Source organism: Pungitius pungitius, chromosome 10, assembly GCF_949316345.1.
Source record: "Pungitius pungitius chromosome 10, fPunPun2.1, whole genome shotgun sequence".
NCBI classification, from domain to species: Eukaryota; Metazoa; Chordata; class Actinopteri; order Perciformes; family Gasterosteidae; genus Pungitius; species Pungitius pungitius.
In genome coordinates this window covers 8,108,125-8,125,264 of record NC_084909.1, presented here as the reverse complement: position 1 = coordinate 8,125,264, position 17,140 = coordinate 8,108,125, and the positions used below count along the sequence as shown (strand labels likewise).

The window sequence follows — 17,140 nt, the reverse complement described above, 5'->3', positions numbered from 1 at the left end:
TTGGCGAAATTAAGTCATTCTTTTCCTTGAGATAGAAGTGTATTCGATACAGCCTGGAATGGTCTAACAAGTCTTCCCCTCCCTTGTGTTATTCCAAACAAATGAGATGAAGTAACAAATGTTTGTCAGAGGCAATATCCTTCACAGACACTAGAGGGCACTTGTTCTAAAGCCGTACTGTATCCCTGCTCGTTCTGCATTTTGACATGTTTGAATCCCAGAAGTCTCCAGCCTTTAAATTAAAACACAAAGACACATGTGTTCCTCCGCTCCAGTGTAGTGAGGGCCATAACTCTGTGCGCCGTCTTTAGCTCAAGAGAACTTGATTTCGCAGATGTTACTTAGCTGAGCAGCCGAATGAACTCCCTGTGAGCCCCTCAACCCATCCACAGTGTTTTCATTGTCCTGCCTTTTATTTCTGGCATCTTTTTTGCATTTTATATTTCCTTGTGGATATATCTGAAGTCTCTCATGTTCCCCAAGACGTCCCGGAGCTGCAGCTGAAAGGTTCCCCCTCCACCCAAACATTTGTTGTCTGACTACAGTATGTATGTTATACAAGAGTCAGGGTATGCCTGCTGTTCTAAGGGGCTGTGAGTCACCATCAGCTGTGTCGGGAACCACATATCTATTGTGTTTTCACTGCGGACAATGGCGAGACGCTTTGTATTATTGTGTTAAAGCTCATTCGTAGTCTTCTTATGTCATGCACAGGCCCAGCTGTCAGGATACAGTGAGGATTGCTTGTTTATTGTGACAAGATAATTGGTGGATTATTGACCCCAATTAAACAGCTACTCACATGCATTTAGAATAAGAGGAAAATATTGTTGTATGAGAAACAAAGGGTTATGTTGATATGAATAACAAATAGGCTTCTGTGTGTGAAAGATGTAATTGTATGATGAAAAAAAAAAGTATATGCTGGTGAATTAAACTTTCTTCACAGGTCTTATTACAAGGCGGGCCCCGGACACCCACCGGCTCAAAAGCAGATTTCAAACTTATCAAATAAGAGCCTTAATCTGGGTCCTATATTCCAAATGGCTGATGTGTCAAAAACTAATTAAATGGCATTTAATGAGATTACGGCACAGCGAATATGGGGCCATGTAGTAATCCATCACAGGAATCCTGTACACATGCTCAGAGTGGGGGAGCCACAGGGGGTTAATAGGCCCCCCATGCTTACTTACAGCAGGTTATCCCGAACCCAGTTTCTTCCTTATCTCATGACCCATTATTTGTTGTATTATTTTTGTCACCTAACAGTCAACACTACACTAATGCTGTTATCTGTAACAAACTAAAACACACGATGAAATTAAGGGCAAAGGGAACAATATCTTTAATCAAACGCCATCTGCTTAAAATACATTAATAACATGGACACATACGATGCCATTGAATTTACACACACTACGCATTACTTATTGAGTGGATTCGATTTGATTATTTCCTCTTACATACATTTTCTTAAAAGAATAATAGCGTGACAATCTGAAGCTCATTTGCTGCATGTATGTAAAGGCTATTCTAATCCAAGCACGGGTGCTTTTTGTATTTGTATTGTTTGGGAGGAATTACGATTGTTCACCTTCTTTCTTTACAGAGACAGATGATGCATTTGTTGATGTGTAATTTGAATGAACATCAGAAAAAGCAGCATCCGCTCAGTACAGAAAATCCAATAAGTGCATAAACATGTAGTACGTTCATACACTAATCAACACAAGAGGAGGGGTCTTCAGAGAAAATCATCTTAACTTGGAACACATAATGATGATGTCAGTCAGCCGCCTTTTGCAATCTCAATGTGTCCAGCCAGCATCGTCAGATGTGACACCCTCCCTCGTTGAGTCCGTCCAGCAGCCTGAATGAAACCACTGTGCATCTGGAGAACCTCTGGATTGTCTCCAGAGCGCTGCATGCTGATGTCACCCTATCTGCGTAATGCAGTCCCCACCCTGTCGACAGATACGATTTCAGGCAGCATAAATATGTCCCAGAATTGTTGTTGTACCATTTGTAGATCCTCAAGTTTTTCGAAAGTTAACAACTTTACTAGATATCCTGCAAGATGTGTCACTTTTTTTTACAATAGGAATTTGGACGGAAACAACTGTACTTTAAATGTCATGACACAACAGGCACATGACTCTATATATTTAAAAGTCATAAATCCTCAGATAGAATCTGGACAAAGGACCTGTCTGTATCTGCTCGAGGCTTTGTCCTGTGGAGATTGGCTGAGGAGACTAGAGTAGGAGATAGGAAAGGTTAAACTAATCACAGATTCCCTCTCAGCATAGAATTCAATTCTAGAAAATAGATTAAATAAATTAAACATGTTTCTTAATGTGTCCCTGAACACGTCTCACGGAGCCCTGTGAGAAAAACAAAATGAAATTTACTGGGATTATTAACGCAGCCGCACTCACACTTCAGCTATGCAGTCATTCAATTCAATACAACTTTATTTACCCACGTAAGAGCAAACATTTTCGGCTCGCCACAATCCAGTCGAGAACACACACACACACAATAGAAAAGAAAAAAAAATCTGCAGAACTAAAGTTGCTTTCCGTGCTTTACCTCAGGATACAAATGCTAACTATGCTGTTTTTTAGACACATGAATTTACACTACAGTATCCTAGTCGTGACTGAGTGCAAACGCAGGTGTGCCCAATCACAGCAATAACCGCTGCATTCCACGCAGCTGTGCCAGTTCCAGGATCCTGGTAATGTACAGTGATCATTAATTATTATTAGTTACACCTGTGCTTTTCCTGCCATGGCAAAGCCCAACTGTCTGCTGTGAAAACATGAATGGAGGGAAGTCCAGTTTTCACAGTCTGACACATTGTAAAACATTGCCGTTGTGTTAATAGATTAGTCCACCCGGTGGCCCTATAGTTACGGGTAGCTCCGTCGTAAATTGAGGTGGGGAAGCACATGGACAGTGTGAGTTAAATATTAATTCAACTTTTCGCCCCTTCGTTATCAACTCTAAATTCTCTCAAGTTTGTTGTCTCCCACGAAGGACTCAAAGTACCACAATGCAACGCCGAAAACATATCATCTATTTTGCTGCGACGCCTCAAGAAGAAGAAGAAGAAGAAGAGGGAGGCTTTCCTCTGAAAGAAGTCATTGTGGAGAGGGAAGGGAGTGTGTGCAGCCGCGCTGTGTGTGTGTGTGTGTGCGTGTCTAAAGGAGCCCCCCACCCTCCTCCTTTAACTAGCTGGCCAGCAGCGGAGGGATTACTGAAGCCATCTCCAACTCCCTAACATCCGCGGTGTGTGTGTGTGCGTGCGCGCGCCCGCGTGTGTTGTGTGTGTGCGCGTGTGGAGAGCAGGAGGGGGGGGGGGGGGGTTGCAATAAGCGTGAATCATGGCCGTCGTCATTACTACCGGCGGGGAGCGGAGCCTAAATTGTGCAAGATACGGATAACAGCGGAGAGAGGTCCTCGCGCGGCGAGTCCAGTTCGCGCCCCCCGGTCTCCTCACTGCGTGGAAATGCCCCAGAAGAAGCTCCTGCGCCGCCGCTGCTGCCTCCTCCTTCACGTGTGCTTTCCGCTCAAGAAGTGACTCGCCACACAAACCTGGAAAAGGGAGTTTGCGAAAGGGCGTGAAAGAACCAAAGGGACTATTTTTTTTTTCTTCTTCTTTTTACTTTACTATTTCTTTTGCCGTGCGGAGACTTTTCTCATTCCGAGAGAGAGAGAGAGAGAGAGAGAGAGCGAGAAAGAAAGAAAGAGGGGGAGTGAGAGAGATAACTAGAGAGCCTGCAGAGAGAAGGAGAAAAGTTGTACTTGGTTGGCGAAAGAGGACAACATGGGGAACGCAGGGAGCATGGACCAGCACGCTGATTTCAGAGGACACAACATGCCTCTGAAGCTCCCCATGCCCGAGCCCAGCGAGCTGGAGGAGAGATTCGCAACCGTTCTGGTAAGAAGTGAAGAGAAAAAGACCCAAAATGTTTTCATCTGTCTTCTCTTTGTTCCCCCTCCATGCTTCGACGTCCCGGGACGGGACAGCTGTGCGCGCGCGCGTGTTTGTGTGTGTGTGTGTAGGTGGGACCTGTGTTTGTCCAGCACGTCTGTCCTTGTTGTTGTTAAGGGGGATAAAAGGGATACAAGAGATACGCGTCTGTTACGTGAATTGCTCAAACACAAAAAGTCTTTTCAACTCTTCTCAAAGTTGCAGCTGGAACATCGGCACTGAAATGACTCCCTGACTCATCACATTTCTGAGCCTTCTCAACTTTTTGCCACATACACCAAACCTCCCCAGACAAAAAACACACACACACAAGATAACATAATAATTTACTGCCCCCTCATCTTCTCATTCAGTAGCCTTCGTCCATCCAACAGACACCTGCAGTCAAGTTCTGTTTTTTTTATGGCATTCCTTCCCCCAAACAACGCCGGCCTGCTGCTGAAGCTCTTAAGTGCCCAGCATGGCGACCTCCCTCTTCCAACATCTGTCACATCATAAAACGTCTGTCAGCAATTATGTTACCTGGGGAGTTAAACGCCGTGCACATTCCTGGTGTTTGCTGAAGGATCTCCTCCAGACTTTTTAAAAACGCCTCGGGGGTCCGTCAGCAGGCGAAGGAAAATGTGTTCGTGTTGACTAAAGCTTCCAATCGACAATCTGTTGACTGACTTGTGGGAAGGGCTGAGAAGTGACTCGCCGTGTCCTCGGGTGCGCTAAAGCGTTATTACAGGGGTCATTATTGTGAGCAACAAGTGGCCGCCGCCGTTCCTCGGTCGGTGAGTGGAGGCCTAAATGGAAGAATGTGGGTCAAGCGTGATTGTCGCCTGGCCTTCTGCTCGCTGTTAAACACGAGCAAGCAGGTTCACTCACGTATTGAAAGGGCTCATGTTTACACGTGTTCACCCTCGCTGCTTTTTTTCCTCGTGTCTTTCCTCTTCGGGTTTGTTTGTGTTCCCCCATTGGGGAAAGATCGGTTTTCACGCCCACCCGAGAGAGGTGGAAGTTAAATCATTGTCTGCTGGGTCTTGATGAATCTCTTTCTGGGCCGAAAGGCTGCAGACCCCCCCGAAGGCTGAGAGGTTTGACGTCACAAGGCGAAACGGATTCTGGCCTTCTCCTCGATCACCTCCGCCTTTTAGAATCTCCCCTACTTTTCTTAGAGCGTTGAGGTTTTATAAACTGCAGCAGACGTCAGGGACGAGGGGACAATTTGGATCCGTGCACTTGTTGTGCAAACCACATGTTAAGCTTTTTTAGAAGGACCTCCCCCCTACCTGTCGAACTCAAGGATTTCGTGGGCTGGCTTTAAGAAAAGCTGATGCTCACAGCCCGTTGGGATCCCCAGCCCCCCCCCCCCCCCCCCTGCTTTCCTGTCAGCATGATGCCTCAGCTCTTGGCTGGATGGAAGCCCTCCAGCATTAGAAGAACGTAGTGCTTTAATCACAGCGTTTAGCGTTATTCACTGCCATTAAAACCCTAATGTGTCTCCGCTGTGCCTGATGGCAGTTGGCTCCATTGATTGTGGGAGCGAGCGGCACCGAGTGCCTCCGATGACCTCACTTGGGTCTGAATAGTAGATAATTAAGATGATACCTCGTCACGCCTCTCTTTGTATCCCCGCGTGTCAGTTTCTCCCAGGACCTGCTGAATTGACTTTTGAAGTGTACTTGGCTGCTGATGAACGGCCCATTCAACGACTCATTAATCATTTCACATACTTAACTGACCCTTTTTATTTGACAATCGCATATATTTTGGTATCAATGCTAGCTTTCCCTCAACATTCTCTCCATTTAGGGGGCGGTTAGATTAGAAGCACGGTTATTTAACTACCTATCTGCTATGTTTAATCAAGTCCTGTAGCCCAGTGGGGAGCTGTTTAGATTAAAGGCTCGCGTTGTGCGAGCGCGTTCATGCACTGGCTTCACTAAACCTTTGAATGTCTTATTTAGGACGTTCGGTATTTTAATTTGGGTCCATGCTGTGTGATGCGCAAAGGATCCTTTCAAACTTTTTTGAATTTTTAACAATTGAGTGGACTTAATCATCAGATATGTAAACCTCCATAAATGATCAAATCAGATTGTTTGTGCCTGTGATTCACTAGGATAAAAGGTACTTATTTAACCAAATAATTGTCATTTAACTTAAACAGCCAATTGGTTGACTAATATGTTGCAGTAAACTTAACCAGCATGTGGTCGACAAAACCGTGTCCACTGAAGGTTAAAAGCTCCAGGAAGTTGTGCGGAGTAGAACAAGTCTGGACCTCGAGTGAAGTCTAGCGTCTTACCCGCAATTAAGATGGTCAATAATGAACTTATTTGCTCAATGATTATTGTGTCTTATCATTTTATTGTCTCTAAGTTTAGTGAGTGTTACACATAAATGCATATTGTACTACACCAGGTGACAGCAGTAAGAAACAGAAACCCCCACCATTTACCATCTGAATGTTTTGTCTGTTTTAACACTGCGCCTGCTTTGATAACAACATTCTTCTTCATTCATCCTGTTATTTCGTTTGTCTCAAAGTCATGATTAGTGAACCAGCTTCAACGTTGTAGTACCACTGTCCTCCGTTGTAGAATACTGCTTCCTGAGTCGGCGTTTTCTGCTAAAGTCCCTTGTGTGACCTCGGCCATGAAGCGAGGTGTCGTTGTAAAGCCAAATATTCATTGTGTCAAGCGCTGCAGGGGAAGCAATCCCATGCAGATGGAATTTATTCATCGTTCATTTTGTGTTTAATAGGCAGTTGCTGCGTGTTTAATTCCCGCCCTTCGCTTTGTGAGTCTTGTAAATGCCGCTGGTCGCCTCTGTGCTCTGGAAAGCGTGTTTGCAAGTCTTCACCTCTCTCGCGGTTGCCATAGAGCTGGTGGGACAAGTCCACAAGAAGCAGACGGGTCACACACGCGGCGATGAGCCGGTAGCAGGGCTGCCCTTTCAAGCCTTTTGCACAGCGCAGACATCCCAGCGAAGAGTCGCTTACAGCCATTACTCGAAACGCCATATGTCGCCCACAGGCTTAGCTGTTGTTCTCGCTGCTCTTCTTAATAGTCTGTGCAGATTACATCTAAGCTACTTTGTCCGAAGGCTGCTGCAGCACCCTGAGCTGCTGTCCGATGTGCGGCGGGGGCCCTGCATATGAAATGTACCCCTCAGATTAATCACGTGAGTAGGCGTCGCGTTCAGCTGGAGTGTAATTTGTCACGCTGGCGTGTGCGTGATGTTCAGCTCGGGCCTGTGGGCCATTGTTGCTGAATAGGTGTAATAACACAAGAATAAGAAGCATGTATGTCTCTTCCACCAGGATCACACATGCCGCCCCCCCCCCCCCCCCCCCTCTAGTCAAGTTTCACGACCCTGAGAGGTTAACGTGGTGTGAGGTAGTGCACGGCGTTATGTGCACACATAGTTTCATTCAGAAAGACGCTTTGAGTTTAGAATTTGGCCTTCCGTCATCTTGTGATGTCTCTCGACCCATCCGTCTCCTACATATTGGTACGCGGGACCCAGGAAGTGACTGAGTTAACCCCCCCCCCCCCTTCGTTTTTCCATGTCGACGCTTCTTCATTAAAAAGCAGAACAATCGGTATTGTCTGAGGAGCAGAGGGTGAACAGAGCTGCTCTTTATTCTGCGCAGAGCCCAAGACGGAGCCTGGCACTGGACCCAGACCCCGGCAGGCCGCGAGGGCCCACCACACATACCCAAATATGTGTGCGTGTGTGTGTGTGTGTGTGCGATAGCTGAAGCCCCGGGATGCTGACCCACCAATTAGCCGTAACAGAGCTGAGCGCGACATGCTCGGGGAGCGGTGAAATGCAGCGGCCGCCGCCGTCTCCCAGAGGAGAAGCGAAGTGCTGGTTTTTTTTCCGCCGATAATGTGCCGCTCGAAAGCCCAGAGGCGGAGCGGCCCGGAGGCGTCTCGACTCGCGGGCAGAGGGTCGGGTGCTTACGTGGGAACAGGTCTCCCTCGGCTGTGTGTGTGGCCACAGCTGAGCTGAAACCACTGGGGCTTCAATCACTGTTGTTGTTGTTGTTGTTCTCGGTTCAGTTTTGACATGCGCTTTTTCGGGGGGGGGGGAGCGATAAGACAAAGCAGAGTGTTTTTTAGAACAATCTAACCTGATTAGGACGAAGGAATAAGAAGCGAGGCTTCGTGCCCCTCTGACTCAGCTACTGAAAAGAGAGAGCAGTTGAGCTTTCTTTTTCTAACCATCACTGAGATGCTGAATGCCAGCTTTCATTAGAGACTGTATAAAGTTGTAACTTTTGGTAAGGCTTTAGCGGATGCTGCCTCGTTCCGTTGCCATGAATGTCTCCGCCGAGGGTCTCCCTGCGTGAGGAGCAGGTGTACAAAGATGAAGCTGGGAACAGGCCAGCTCTGTCCTTTTCATGTCGGTCACGGCCCGTTTCCAGTGTTGTCCAGCGAGGACCGGTCCAAGTGCCCGCACAAAAGAACAGGAGGGTCGGCTCTGCGGAGGAGTGCATTATGGTCGGGATCTGTCCCGGCTCCAAGGTGGCAGCTGGGCAAAAAAAAGAAGAAGAAGAGATTGCCCAGCCAAAGTGTTTTTTTTTTAATGCAGAAAAGCCTTGAATGAAAAGTGTCATTGTGACAAGTCTGTGTTGTGTTGTGTCTTCAGGGTGAACCTTATCTTGTGGCTTAGTATTATTGTCCTTTCTTTTCTTTTAGGGGCCTTGAGCAGTGTTTTACGAAACAGGCTGGTATTGGGCCTCCTCTGATTTGCAGAAAGCTCGTATTGTTTTCAGTAGACCTTCTTACTGCTGTTTGTTGCATTTCCATCATGTGGGTCCTTGATGGGAGTTTAATCACATAGATAAATACTCGCTGCTGATGTTTTTGAGATGTTGGAACATGTCGTTTATCAATGCCATTTTATAACCTTGTACATTATTTACACTATGTCTGCACATATTTTTGCGTGTTGGATTTCGACATATAGCATAACACCGTATTCTCAGATCGAACTGGTAGTCTAATATTTTTTTTGTTTCTTTTCGTGGTTTAAAAGACAGACGTTTCCTTGTAAAGTAGCTTTGTTTTTCTTTTGGCTTCTTCCTGAATATATATTTTTTTGTGGGACGCTGCCAGAGTCTGAGAGGCAGGTTTTGTCTGGTAACAACTTGCCAGCGTGAACATCTGCAGAGCAGAATGGGAGGTCCTGTTGCATCTCAATGTACGGTCGCTGAAGTACATTCATATGCAACAGGACCTCGACCGAGTGTGAAACAGGCCTCATCACAGCTCCTGACAATGCTGCAGTCTGTTGTTTTGGGGTTTCAGTAGCCTCTCATCCTGGAGCCCCCCCACCCCCCCCTCCCACATGAAACCAAAGCACACTGGACCAGCCTGAGTATCATGAGTTAGGATTTGGATCAAGTTGTTATGCATTTCCAGTAAAAATGTTTTCCTGAAAGGAAAGATCATTCATACAGGTGGTCTGCAAATTCCCTGCACCCTATTATTTTGTGCAGCTTTATTTTATTTTTCTTCAGCCATTTAATTCGACTGCTATTTGGTTAAACACACATTTAAATAATCCTCCCGCAAATCTGGGATTCTCATCACAGAATTTATTTTGAGAGGATCACAGACTCGATGAGTAGGTCACATTCAGGGAAAAGCCTGTAATAGCTGGCTCACGAGTCGAATGAGTGGACGCGTATCTGCTTCCTCTGACAATGAAGATACTTTGTCCTCACGGTGTCTGCTCGATACCCCCAAGGCCTCAAGTGGTTTTCTTGATTTGTTTGTTGACAGACAAAGGTAGTGATGTGATCAGTGTCATTTTGTTTGTTTGTTAGTTTGTGTTATCTAAGCGGCCATTCAGCCACTCTTCTTCGTTGCATCACAGTACAGAAGCACACTTCTGTGTTGTTAATCGAAAAATCAGCTTGCATTAATCATGTCATTAGAAGAAGTGACGGTTCTCTTCTTGGTAATTTATTTTCCACCCTTCATGAGCCGTTGTATTGAGTTGGTTATAGCTATTTGTTTTAGTAGTTGTTTTCTACACTAACTGTACTATTCTGTTGTTGAGATAAATGCTTGATGAGTTGCTTTGAGTAAACAGGGGCTTGATTGTGGCCTCGGTGCAGAAGGAGGTGGAGAAAACCATTGTGGGCTGATGAGCCTAGAATACATCTAATTATAGTGGTTATGTAACATTGTGCACCATCGAAATGTTCCCATAACATAAGAGAAAGAAAATTATCACTTTATTGCATAACAAAAAGGTGTATTGTAAAGTTTTGGTCATATGGCCATCGTCAACACAACTTATAGATAAATTTTGATGTGTGACAACTTTACAGTTGAGTGTGTGGTTGTCATGGGATGTTATAATAAACAGAAGAAGCTTTAAACGCTTTAAAGGATTATACTTAGCACAACCATTGAATTACTCTGCCTCCTGTTTGTAAAATAAAGCTTACGGTTGTACAAATAACAAAACCTTAGCTGAAGGTGTTTTTCTTCCGCAGATTTACCAAATGTCAAGTAAACCAACGATTTAATTCACAAACCAACTGCATTTACGCTCCACTGTTTATCATACAGATGAACCCTTTTTTGGATTCATAATATTTCCTTTGTTTGAACTAGAACATGGACTCCACCTCGATCCAGACACTTTCGCAAGCTCACAACATCTGGCCTGGCTGGATCTCATCTGTGTTCGTGTGTCACTTGTTTAGTTTGGACAACTTCCTGCTGCTCCAAAACATCTCCATAAGGTTTTTGTTCTTTGGATAACGTCCAGCATGAAAGCCATCCTGTATTAAGACAGACCTTAACACCAACGTCGTAATATTTTTGCTCAGAGGAATTTGCATTTAATTCCTCCTACTTGCAGCTGCTGTATTCTATGTGTGTCTCCATTGATTCCACTGTGCAATTAATCATATACGGCATGATATGGCGTGTCCGCCAGGCTCACTGAATGTATTTCCGTGACAGCGGGGAACGGCGTGTTGAGCGAATAACACCCGATGAGGTGAAATGTCTCACCAAGAGCATTGGTTGATGGTGTCCCCGGGTTTGGCCCGAGGTACAGGGCGCCCGTACTGTCCTCAGACAGAGGTAAACGAAAGGAATTTCATTGGAATGTTGCTCGTAAGATGATAGGCCCAAACATTCAAACTCGCCATTTGGTCGATAGGCATTCCAGAGAACAGCTTCACCAACAAACACTCCTGTTCTGACAGAGGAGGGGCTGCTGAGCCTGAGCACGGGGGTCCCGAGGATTAAAAAAAACTAATCTGAGAACAGACAGTGGACACCTGTGCCCTCAAAGAACGCCAAGGATTACGGATCCACGCTGCGCTAACGAGGGGAGGACGACTCGGCCCCCGGGGGGACGTCCCTCTGCTTTCTCCCTTCTGGAGACAGCTATCGCCCCCAATCATGAAAATGAGTGAGCTGCTCAGCTTCCCTGCAGTTGAAATGAGAGGAGAGAAGCGGCGCGTTGGTGGACCCGTGGAGGCGTTTTACAGCTCAGACTGGCCTGCAGCAATAACCTCATTATAACTGTGTAAATGCCCTGAAAACATAAAACACCCCGGGGACCAATGAAGTAAGAATTGGGAGAGAACAGTACCGCAGTCAGTCATTTCCGCGCAGTATTGAGCAATTTAAAAATATTTGTTATGACTAGTCTGCAATCAATGATGCAGGCAGATGTTTTCTTGTTGTGGCCTGTCGTTCTTTGTCTCCAATGCTCATTCAAAACGACAGCTGTGCTATCAGAGAACGGTATTACATGAGAGGTTGGAACATTGTTTTCAATGACGCAGTCTGGGTGTTGATAACAGGAAGAAATGTGATCTCTTGAGGTCACCAGCGGGATTTTCATCCGTCTTATTGCCTATAAGAGAGGAGGAAAATATACTACTGCGTCTGCTGACAGTCTGAAAGACCCGAGCTTCTTTCTCCTTGTGGTGCATTAGAAGAGAAAAATATAGAGCGTGGGTGTGCCTCGGGCTCATTGCAGCCCAAGTCCCCAAAGCCGAATCAATCCCTGCCCTGAAAGATGTCTGAGAGGAGGCTGAGAGACGCATTGTCTGGGAAAGTTAACATGGTAAACAGAGGGCTGTTTTCAATCACATAAACCACTCTTCTCTAAATAAGTTCTCTTGCCATGATTGTTTGGTTTTTCGATTACGTTGGAACTAATAGGCCATCTAGAGGGGCATGAAACGGGAGCTAAATAACTCATTCACTCACTCACTTTCAGCGCCAATACTTAGACACATCACATTAATTGCAACTCCGCCCCACAAAACACTTCTGAAACTTCAAAGTTGAGTTCATGTTCAAGAGCTCTTTTTTCCTCAAGAAACAATTGAAGATGAGGAATCCAGGACGTAGAAGTTAATTACCGTCCTCTTCGGTTTATTCTCGAGCTTTATTCCTGGTGATGAGTTGTCTTACTATAAGTCGCACGCTGTGCTAAACGATGAGAGGCAAACCCCTCTGAGAGGCAGCAGCAGATCTGCAACATCAACAGCAACCTGAAAAATACCATTTGCATATCGCAGAGTTCTTTTAAAATACGTTTTTTTGGATGCCTCCCAGGGAGATTCTGGGAGAAAAAAATGAAATTGAAGTAAATCCTTGATGAATACAAGTAAATAAAGGCAAGCAACACTAGTTTATCTCAAAGAAACCTCAATATAGATTCTTCATTATGCTTGGAGCTGTGTATGAATAATGGATTGCTTACTCCTATAATACTCAGCTCTAACTATTTTGCTCATGCATTTAGTGTGTACCGATTGTGTGAGCCATTTGACGGCTTGCTCTTAGTCACTATGGCAACAGTTTACTCAGAAAAGTGGGACAGCAGGAACAACCATGTAAAAGCGTGACTGGACTCATTTTGCAAGGCTCGGGATCGTGTCTGTTTACACACGTATGCTGGTAGAATATTCCATTTAGACCACATTCAAATGGAGAGCTTCTCTGTTTTTGTTAACATAGTCGACATCTTTTCACAGCGAGGGCACCTAAAGGAGGCCCTTCATGTGGCCTTTGTGTTTGCTTTCATAGCCAGCTGTGCCGTGAAGGCTGTGCCTCCGCAGACCTCCAGGAAGGTAACGGGGCTTTGAGCCGACGCTGTCTATTTTTACTCAAATGTCTGAATGGGAGGATACATGCGCTCTCATAAGTTCAGTCCATATTTCACAGCCCTGTTGCCTGAAGCTGGTTAAACATTTACATTCATTGAAATGAGGAGCAGCTGTCAGACCCAAGCTGATGTAGTATTTACACATGTGGCATCCTTTAGCTGCACCACGGAGGGGTGACACGTGGTCGCTTACGTTGATCTGCTTGAGAGCGGAGAGACAAACTGTGACTCTTTTAGGAATTAATGATGTTCAGGTTTCATTGACCAAAACTGTAGCATAGAGTTTTTTTTTAGAGTCCAAGATAGGATGCGTGTCCCAGCGCTAACTCTGTTGATTCCCAAAGAAGTTCACACCGTAGATGTGTGCACAGCTGCTCTGGAGATATATATGTGGATTATTTCACACACATGCATTTCAGCGAGAGAGGGTTTTGTCGTCCACTACCATAAATTAGAGCTAAATACATACATTTACATTTCTCACTAGTTTTATATCTATTGAGTTACTGTGGGAGAAAACCATGTGACAATCACCCCGTTAATGCCACACACGACCCACCGGCGAGCGGAGTGCCTGTCACAGCTCATCAGCGTCGGCATGAAATGAAGTTTGAGGGAAGTGAAGCTCTTTGCTTTAGTTGGAGCCGCACCGAGCAGGAAGCCCAGCAGCTCGGTGCGCCCACAGCGACTCGGCAAACCACCACCTAAATCCAGCACCTACATCATCACCTCAAACCATTTGTCTCCAGGCCAACCGCTCTCCGACATCCAAACATAACAACGCAGACTCACTTTTTAGTGTGATATGGTGAGGCCGTTAGTGGCTTTCCGTCATTAGATGTCACGTTCGCGTCAGATTGTGTTTTAATTTGTTCAGGGAAAGGAAAGTGGGTTCTAGCGCCTGTCATATGGTTTTGCATCGAGACTGAGTCAATAGAGCCCAGTTCCTCGCAGTCAGCACAGCGGCAATCAGCCGGCTGAATACTAATGCCATTTCCTGCTCGCTCTCGTAGAAGAGACGGGACGGGCTGCACCCTTTGCTTCTGCCAAATAAGACACGGTTGCTGTGCTTTAAATTGATTTTGGTGCATCTAAAGACATCAATAGATATTTTAAGCAAATTGAACTCTTTTATTAGGATTGCAATTCATTCTGCAGAATTATTATAAAAGCTGTGGTGGACATGAAGTTGTCTATTTAGAAAAGCAAACACATAATATATATGTCATTATCAGTTAGCCTCCCCAGCATTTTCTCTGCATTGATTTACTCCTACAAATGCACTCTCTTAAAATAATGGATGATTGCATGGATCAATAGCCCTCGCCACATGGTAATACGCCGTATGAAAAATGAAATACTTTTAGAACTCCTAAGAAAGTTGTGGATCAGACCACTCTGTCAGTGTCACACTGGATGCTGGTATTAATTGCTCATGGAAATTGGCGAGCTCCCAGTCTACTCCTCATCCATCTTCCTCTCGCTCCAGCCTGTGAGCTCTGCTGGAGACTCCAGGAGTTGGGGGGGTGGGGGGGGGCGGGGGGGGGGAGAAGTCTGAGCACTGAATGCACACTGATAAATGATCCAGCCCCATCGAATGTGGAGGGGAAAGGAACCCCAAGCCGAGGAGTGCTGGGTGGCTACGTTTCACCCTCTTTTTTTTTTTTTTTTTCTACACTTGAGCAGTGGAAACATTCTCAATAAAGCCACGTCTTTTAAAACTGAAAAACTGCAGATGAAGGACACAAATAACTAAAAAAGACTTGGCGTTTGTAGCCTTGACTCAGCATTTTTTAGCTCACTGACACGCACGCACACACATACAATTTCATGTTTTTAATATACTTTGTTTTTGTTGGCAAATCTTTCTGCTGACATATTTGTTTGTCCTGTGTTTCCGTGGTGTAGGTGGTGCGGTTTAAGTGCCGGTAAATTGTTTCAAGCTTCTTTTAATTCCCACTAGGGCGGGGTGAATCACAGCGGATAAAGAAAGGAGTTGCGTAACGGTTTTTTTTGGGACGATCAGGGTTTATTTCTAGACACATGGGCCGGATTAGGTTTGTTCTGGACTACCCACTTCTTAGGCAATTGCTGTATGTGATGAAAGAGGAATATATGTGTTTATTATGATCGGAAAAATAAGAAAAGGAAACCAGTTTGAAAAGCACAGCGGGGACAAACATTCAGGCATGTTTTGCTTCCAACCCAGTCATTTTTCACTCACTCATTCATGGCCTCATTCTCTCTAAGTGCACCGTTTTGGGATTGCTGCTGATCTGACGGCGGTTAAGTGACCGCCGGGTACATGTGATGCGGTTATTTTGTGCCGGGGTCAAACTCGATGGCCCGGTTGTCAAATTCAGAGCTTTGACTGAGACGACGGAGCTTCGAGGTTTCTCCTCTCTGCGTCCGTGTCACAGCTGAACCCTCATTAAGGAGACGCTTTGTTGTAAGGTTTCCTCGGCGGATATTTTGGGATCGTCTCATTAGTGGCTTTGGTGTGAACAATATATTCGGGAACTGGGTTGAGGGAAATGGAAAAAATATTCATGTAAGATGTTTTAACCTTTTAGAATTCATCCATGACTGTCGAATAACACAAAAAGTAAAAAAACAAAAGGGAAGTAAGAAGTTGTTTAGTGAAAAATCAACGATGTGGAACTGTAACTTAAAAACTAATGATTTGCGTTCTTGCTCCAGACAGGAAGAAACAACTTAGAATACTGTGGAAACTTTCCCTTATTTGGCAAATAGAACTATTTCTCGAATCTATACATATCAGTGTTGAATGAGGAGATAATATCTAAGCAGAAGAACCCAGGCGGCATCAGTTTATGCTCAAAGGGCCATTGTCTGGTTCTCCTTTAGATCTCTTGAAGGCTGTGGATTCTCCGATATTGTGAGTGTGAATGAAAAATGTGTGAAAGATCAGCTCTCTTTATACCAGGTGAAGAAACATGCATCTCAGTAATAATGATGGACAATTCTCTTGCGTGCCTTTCCCTCCTGTGTATGGGCTTCATTGTTTTTTTTTAGTTAATCCACCATATCAGTTTTTTATAGACTCATGTGACGGAAGCTGTTTCATTATCCACATCCAATTAACTCAGACTTTTCTCTCGCTTTCAGAGCTCGATGAATCTTCCTCCGGACAAAGCGCGACTGTTGCGGCAGTACGACAACGAGAAGAAGTGGGAACTCATCTGCGATCAGGTGGGCATCAATCTCTCGTCCGTGTGATAAGGTCCCACCAAGGCTTCACCAACGGGAGAAAGAAAATGTGGAATGAATTAAGTTTAGGTTCACGTTGTAAGCCTTTAAAGGGGTGAGTTATTACACTCGCCAGCCTTTCATACAGTTTAACAAAGTGTTAAACCGTATCTCTGTCTACTGATTATGTAATCTACCGCGTGTCAGTACCACAGCACCCTGCCTGGATCCTTTACACACTGCCCTGTCGAGGGAGTAAAGCCACGCAGCAGGGCTCAAGCATCACTTGGCTGGCTGAAGCACTCGCTCGGTCATTGGCGTCATCTCTGGGTGAAGGAAATGACAGAGGGTGCACGTTGTGCAGCGAGCTGCGGTCTGATCTCTCCACTCAGCCTGCAGCCTCCTCCGTGCCAGAGACTTTTTTTCCGCCCCTCTGAGCAGAGAAGAAAAGCGGAGACGAGATTGAGACCGCCGCCCGCTCAAACTGTGTTGATAGCCGCTGACCCTGAAGGGGACGGTGCCAAAGGGAGCCCCCCCCCCCCCCACCCCCTGATGACCCACAGTCACAGATCCTCTTTCAGTTGTCATTTCAGGTCTTTATGTCCCAAAGTGAGACCTGAAGTGAAAATAGATGGTTCCCTTTTCCTCGTCAGGGAGGCAGTTTCGTAAAACAATTCCTGTCATCTTGGTGACAGGCGTCTTGTTTTATTGATCCTCTCACACCTACTGAAAGACTACACAATGCAATTTGGTGTGTCTATGTGAATCATTGTTATG

General features: G+C 45.4%; 1 protein-coding gene across 7 annotated transcripts in view; it reads left to right on the top strand.

Moving 5' to 3' along the window:
• The first annotated feature begins 3,141 nt into the window (after positions 1–3,141).
• The window catches only part of fmnl2a (formin-like 2a), a 41,305-nt gene continuing 27,306 nt past the window's right edge, over positions 3,142–17,140 (top strand). For 3 of the 7 annotated variants that reach the window (XM_062565255.1, XM_037487926.2, XM_062565253.1), the window contains exons 1-2: positions 3,143–3,949; positions 16,283–16,366. In XM_062565255.1, the coding sequence (XP_062421239.1) occupies positions 3,836–3,949; positions 16,283–16,366 (198 nt within the window). In that variant the 5' untranslated portion in view covers positions 3,143–3,835. Of the gene's footprint in view, positions 3,950–16,282; positions 16,367–17,140 lie in introns of all 7 variants that reach the window. The other 4 variants (XM_062565251.1, XM_062565252.1, XM_062565254.1 and 1 more) reach the window with 3 other exon arrangements.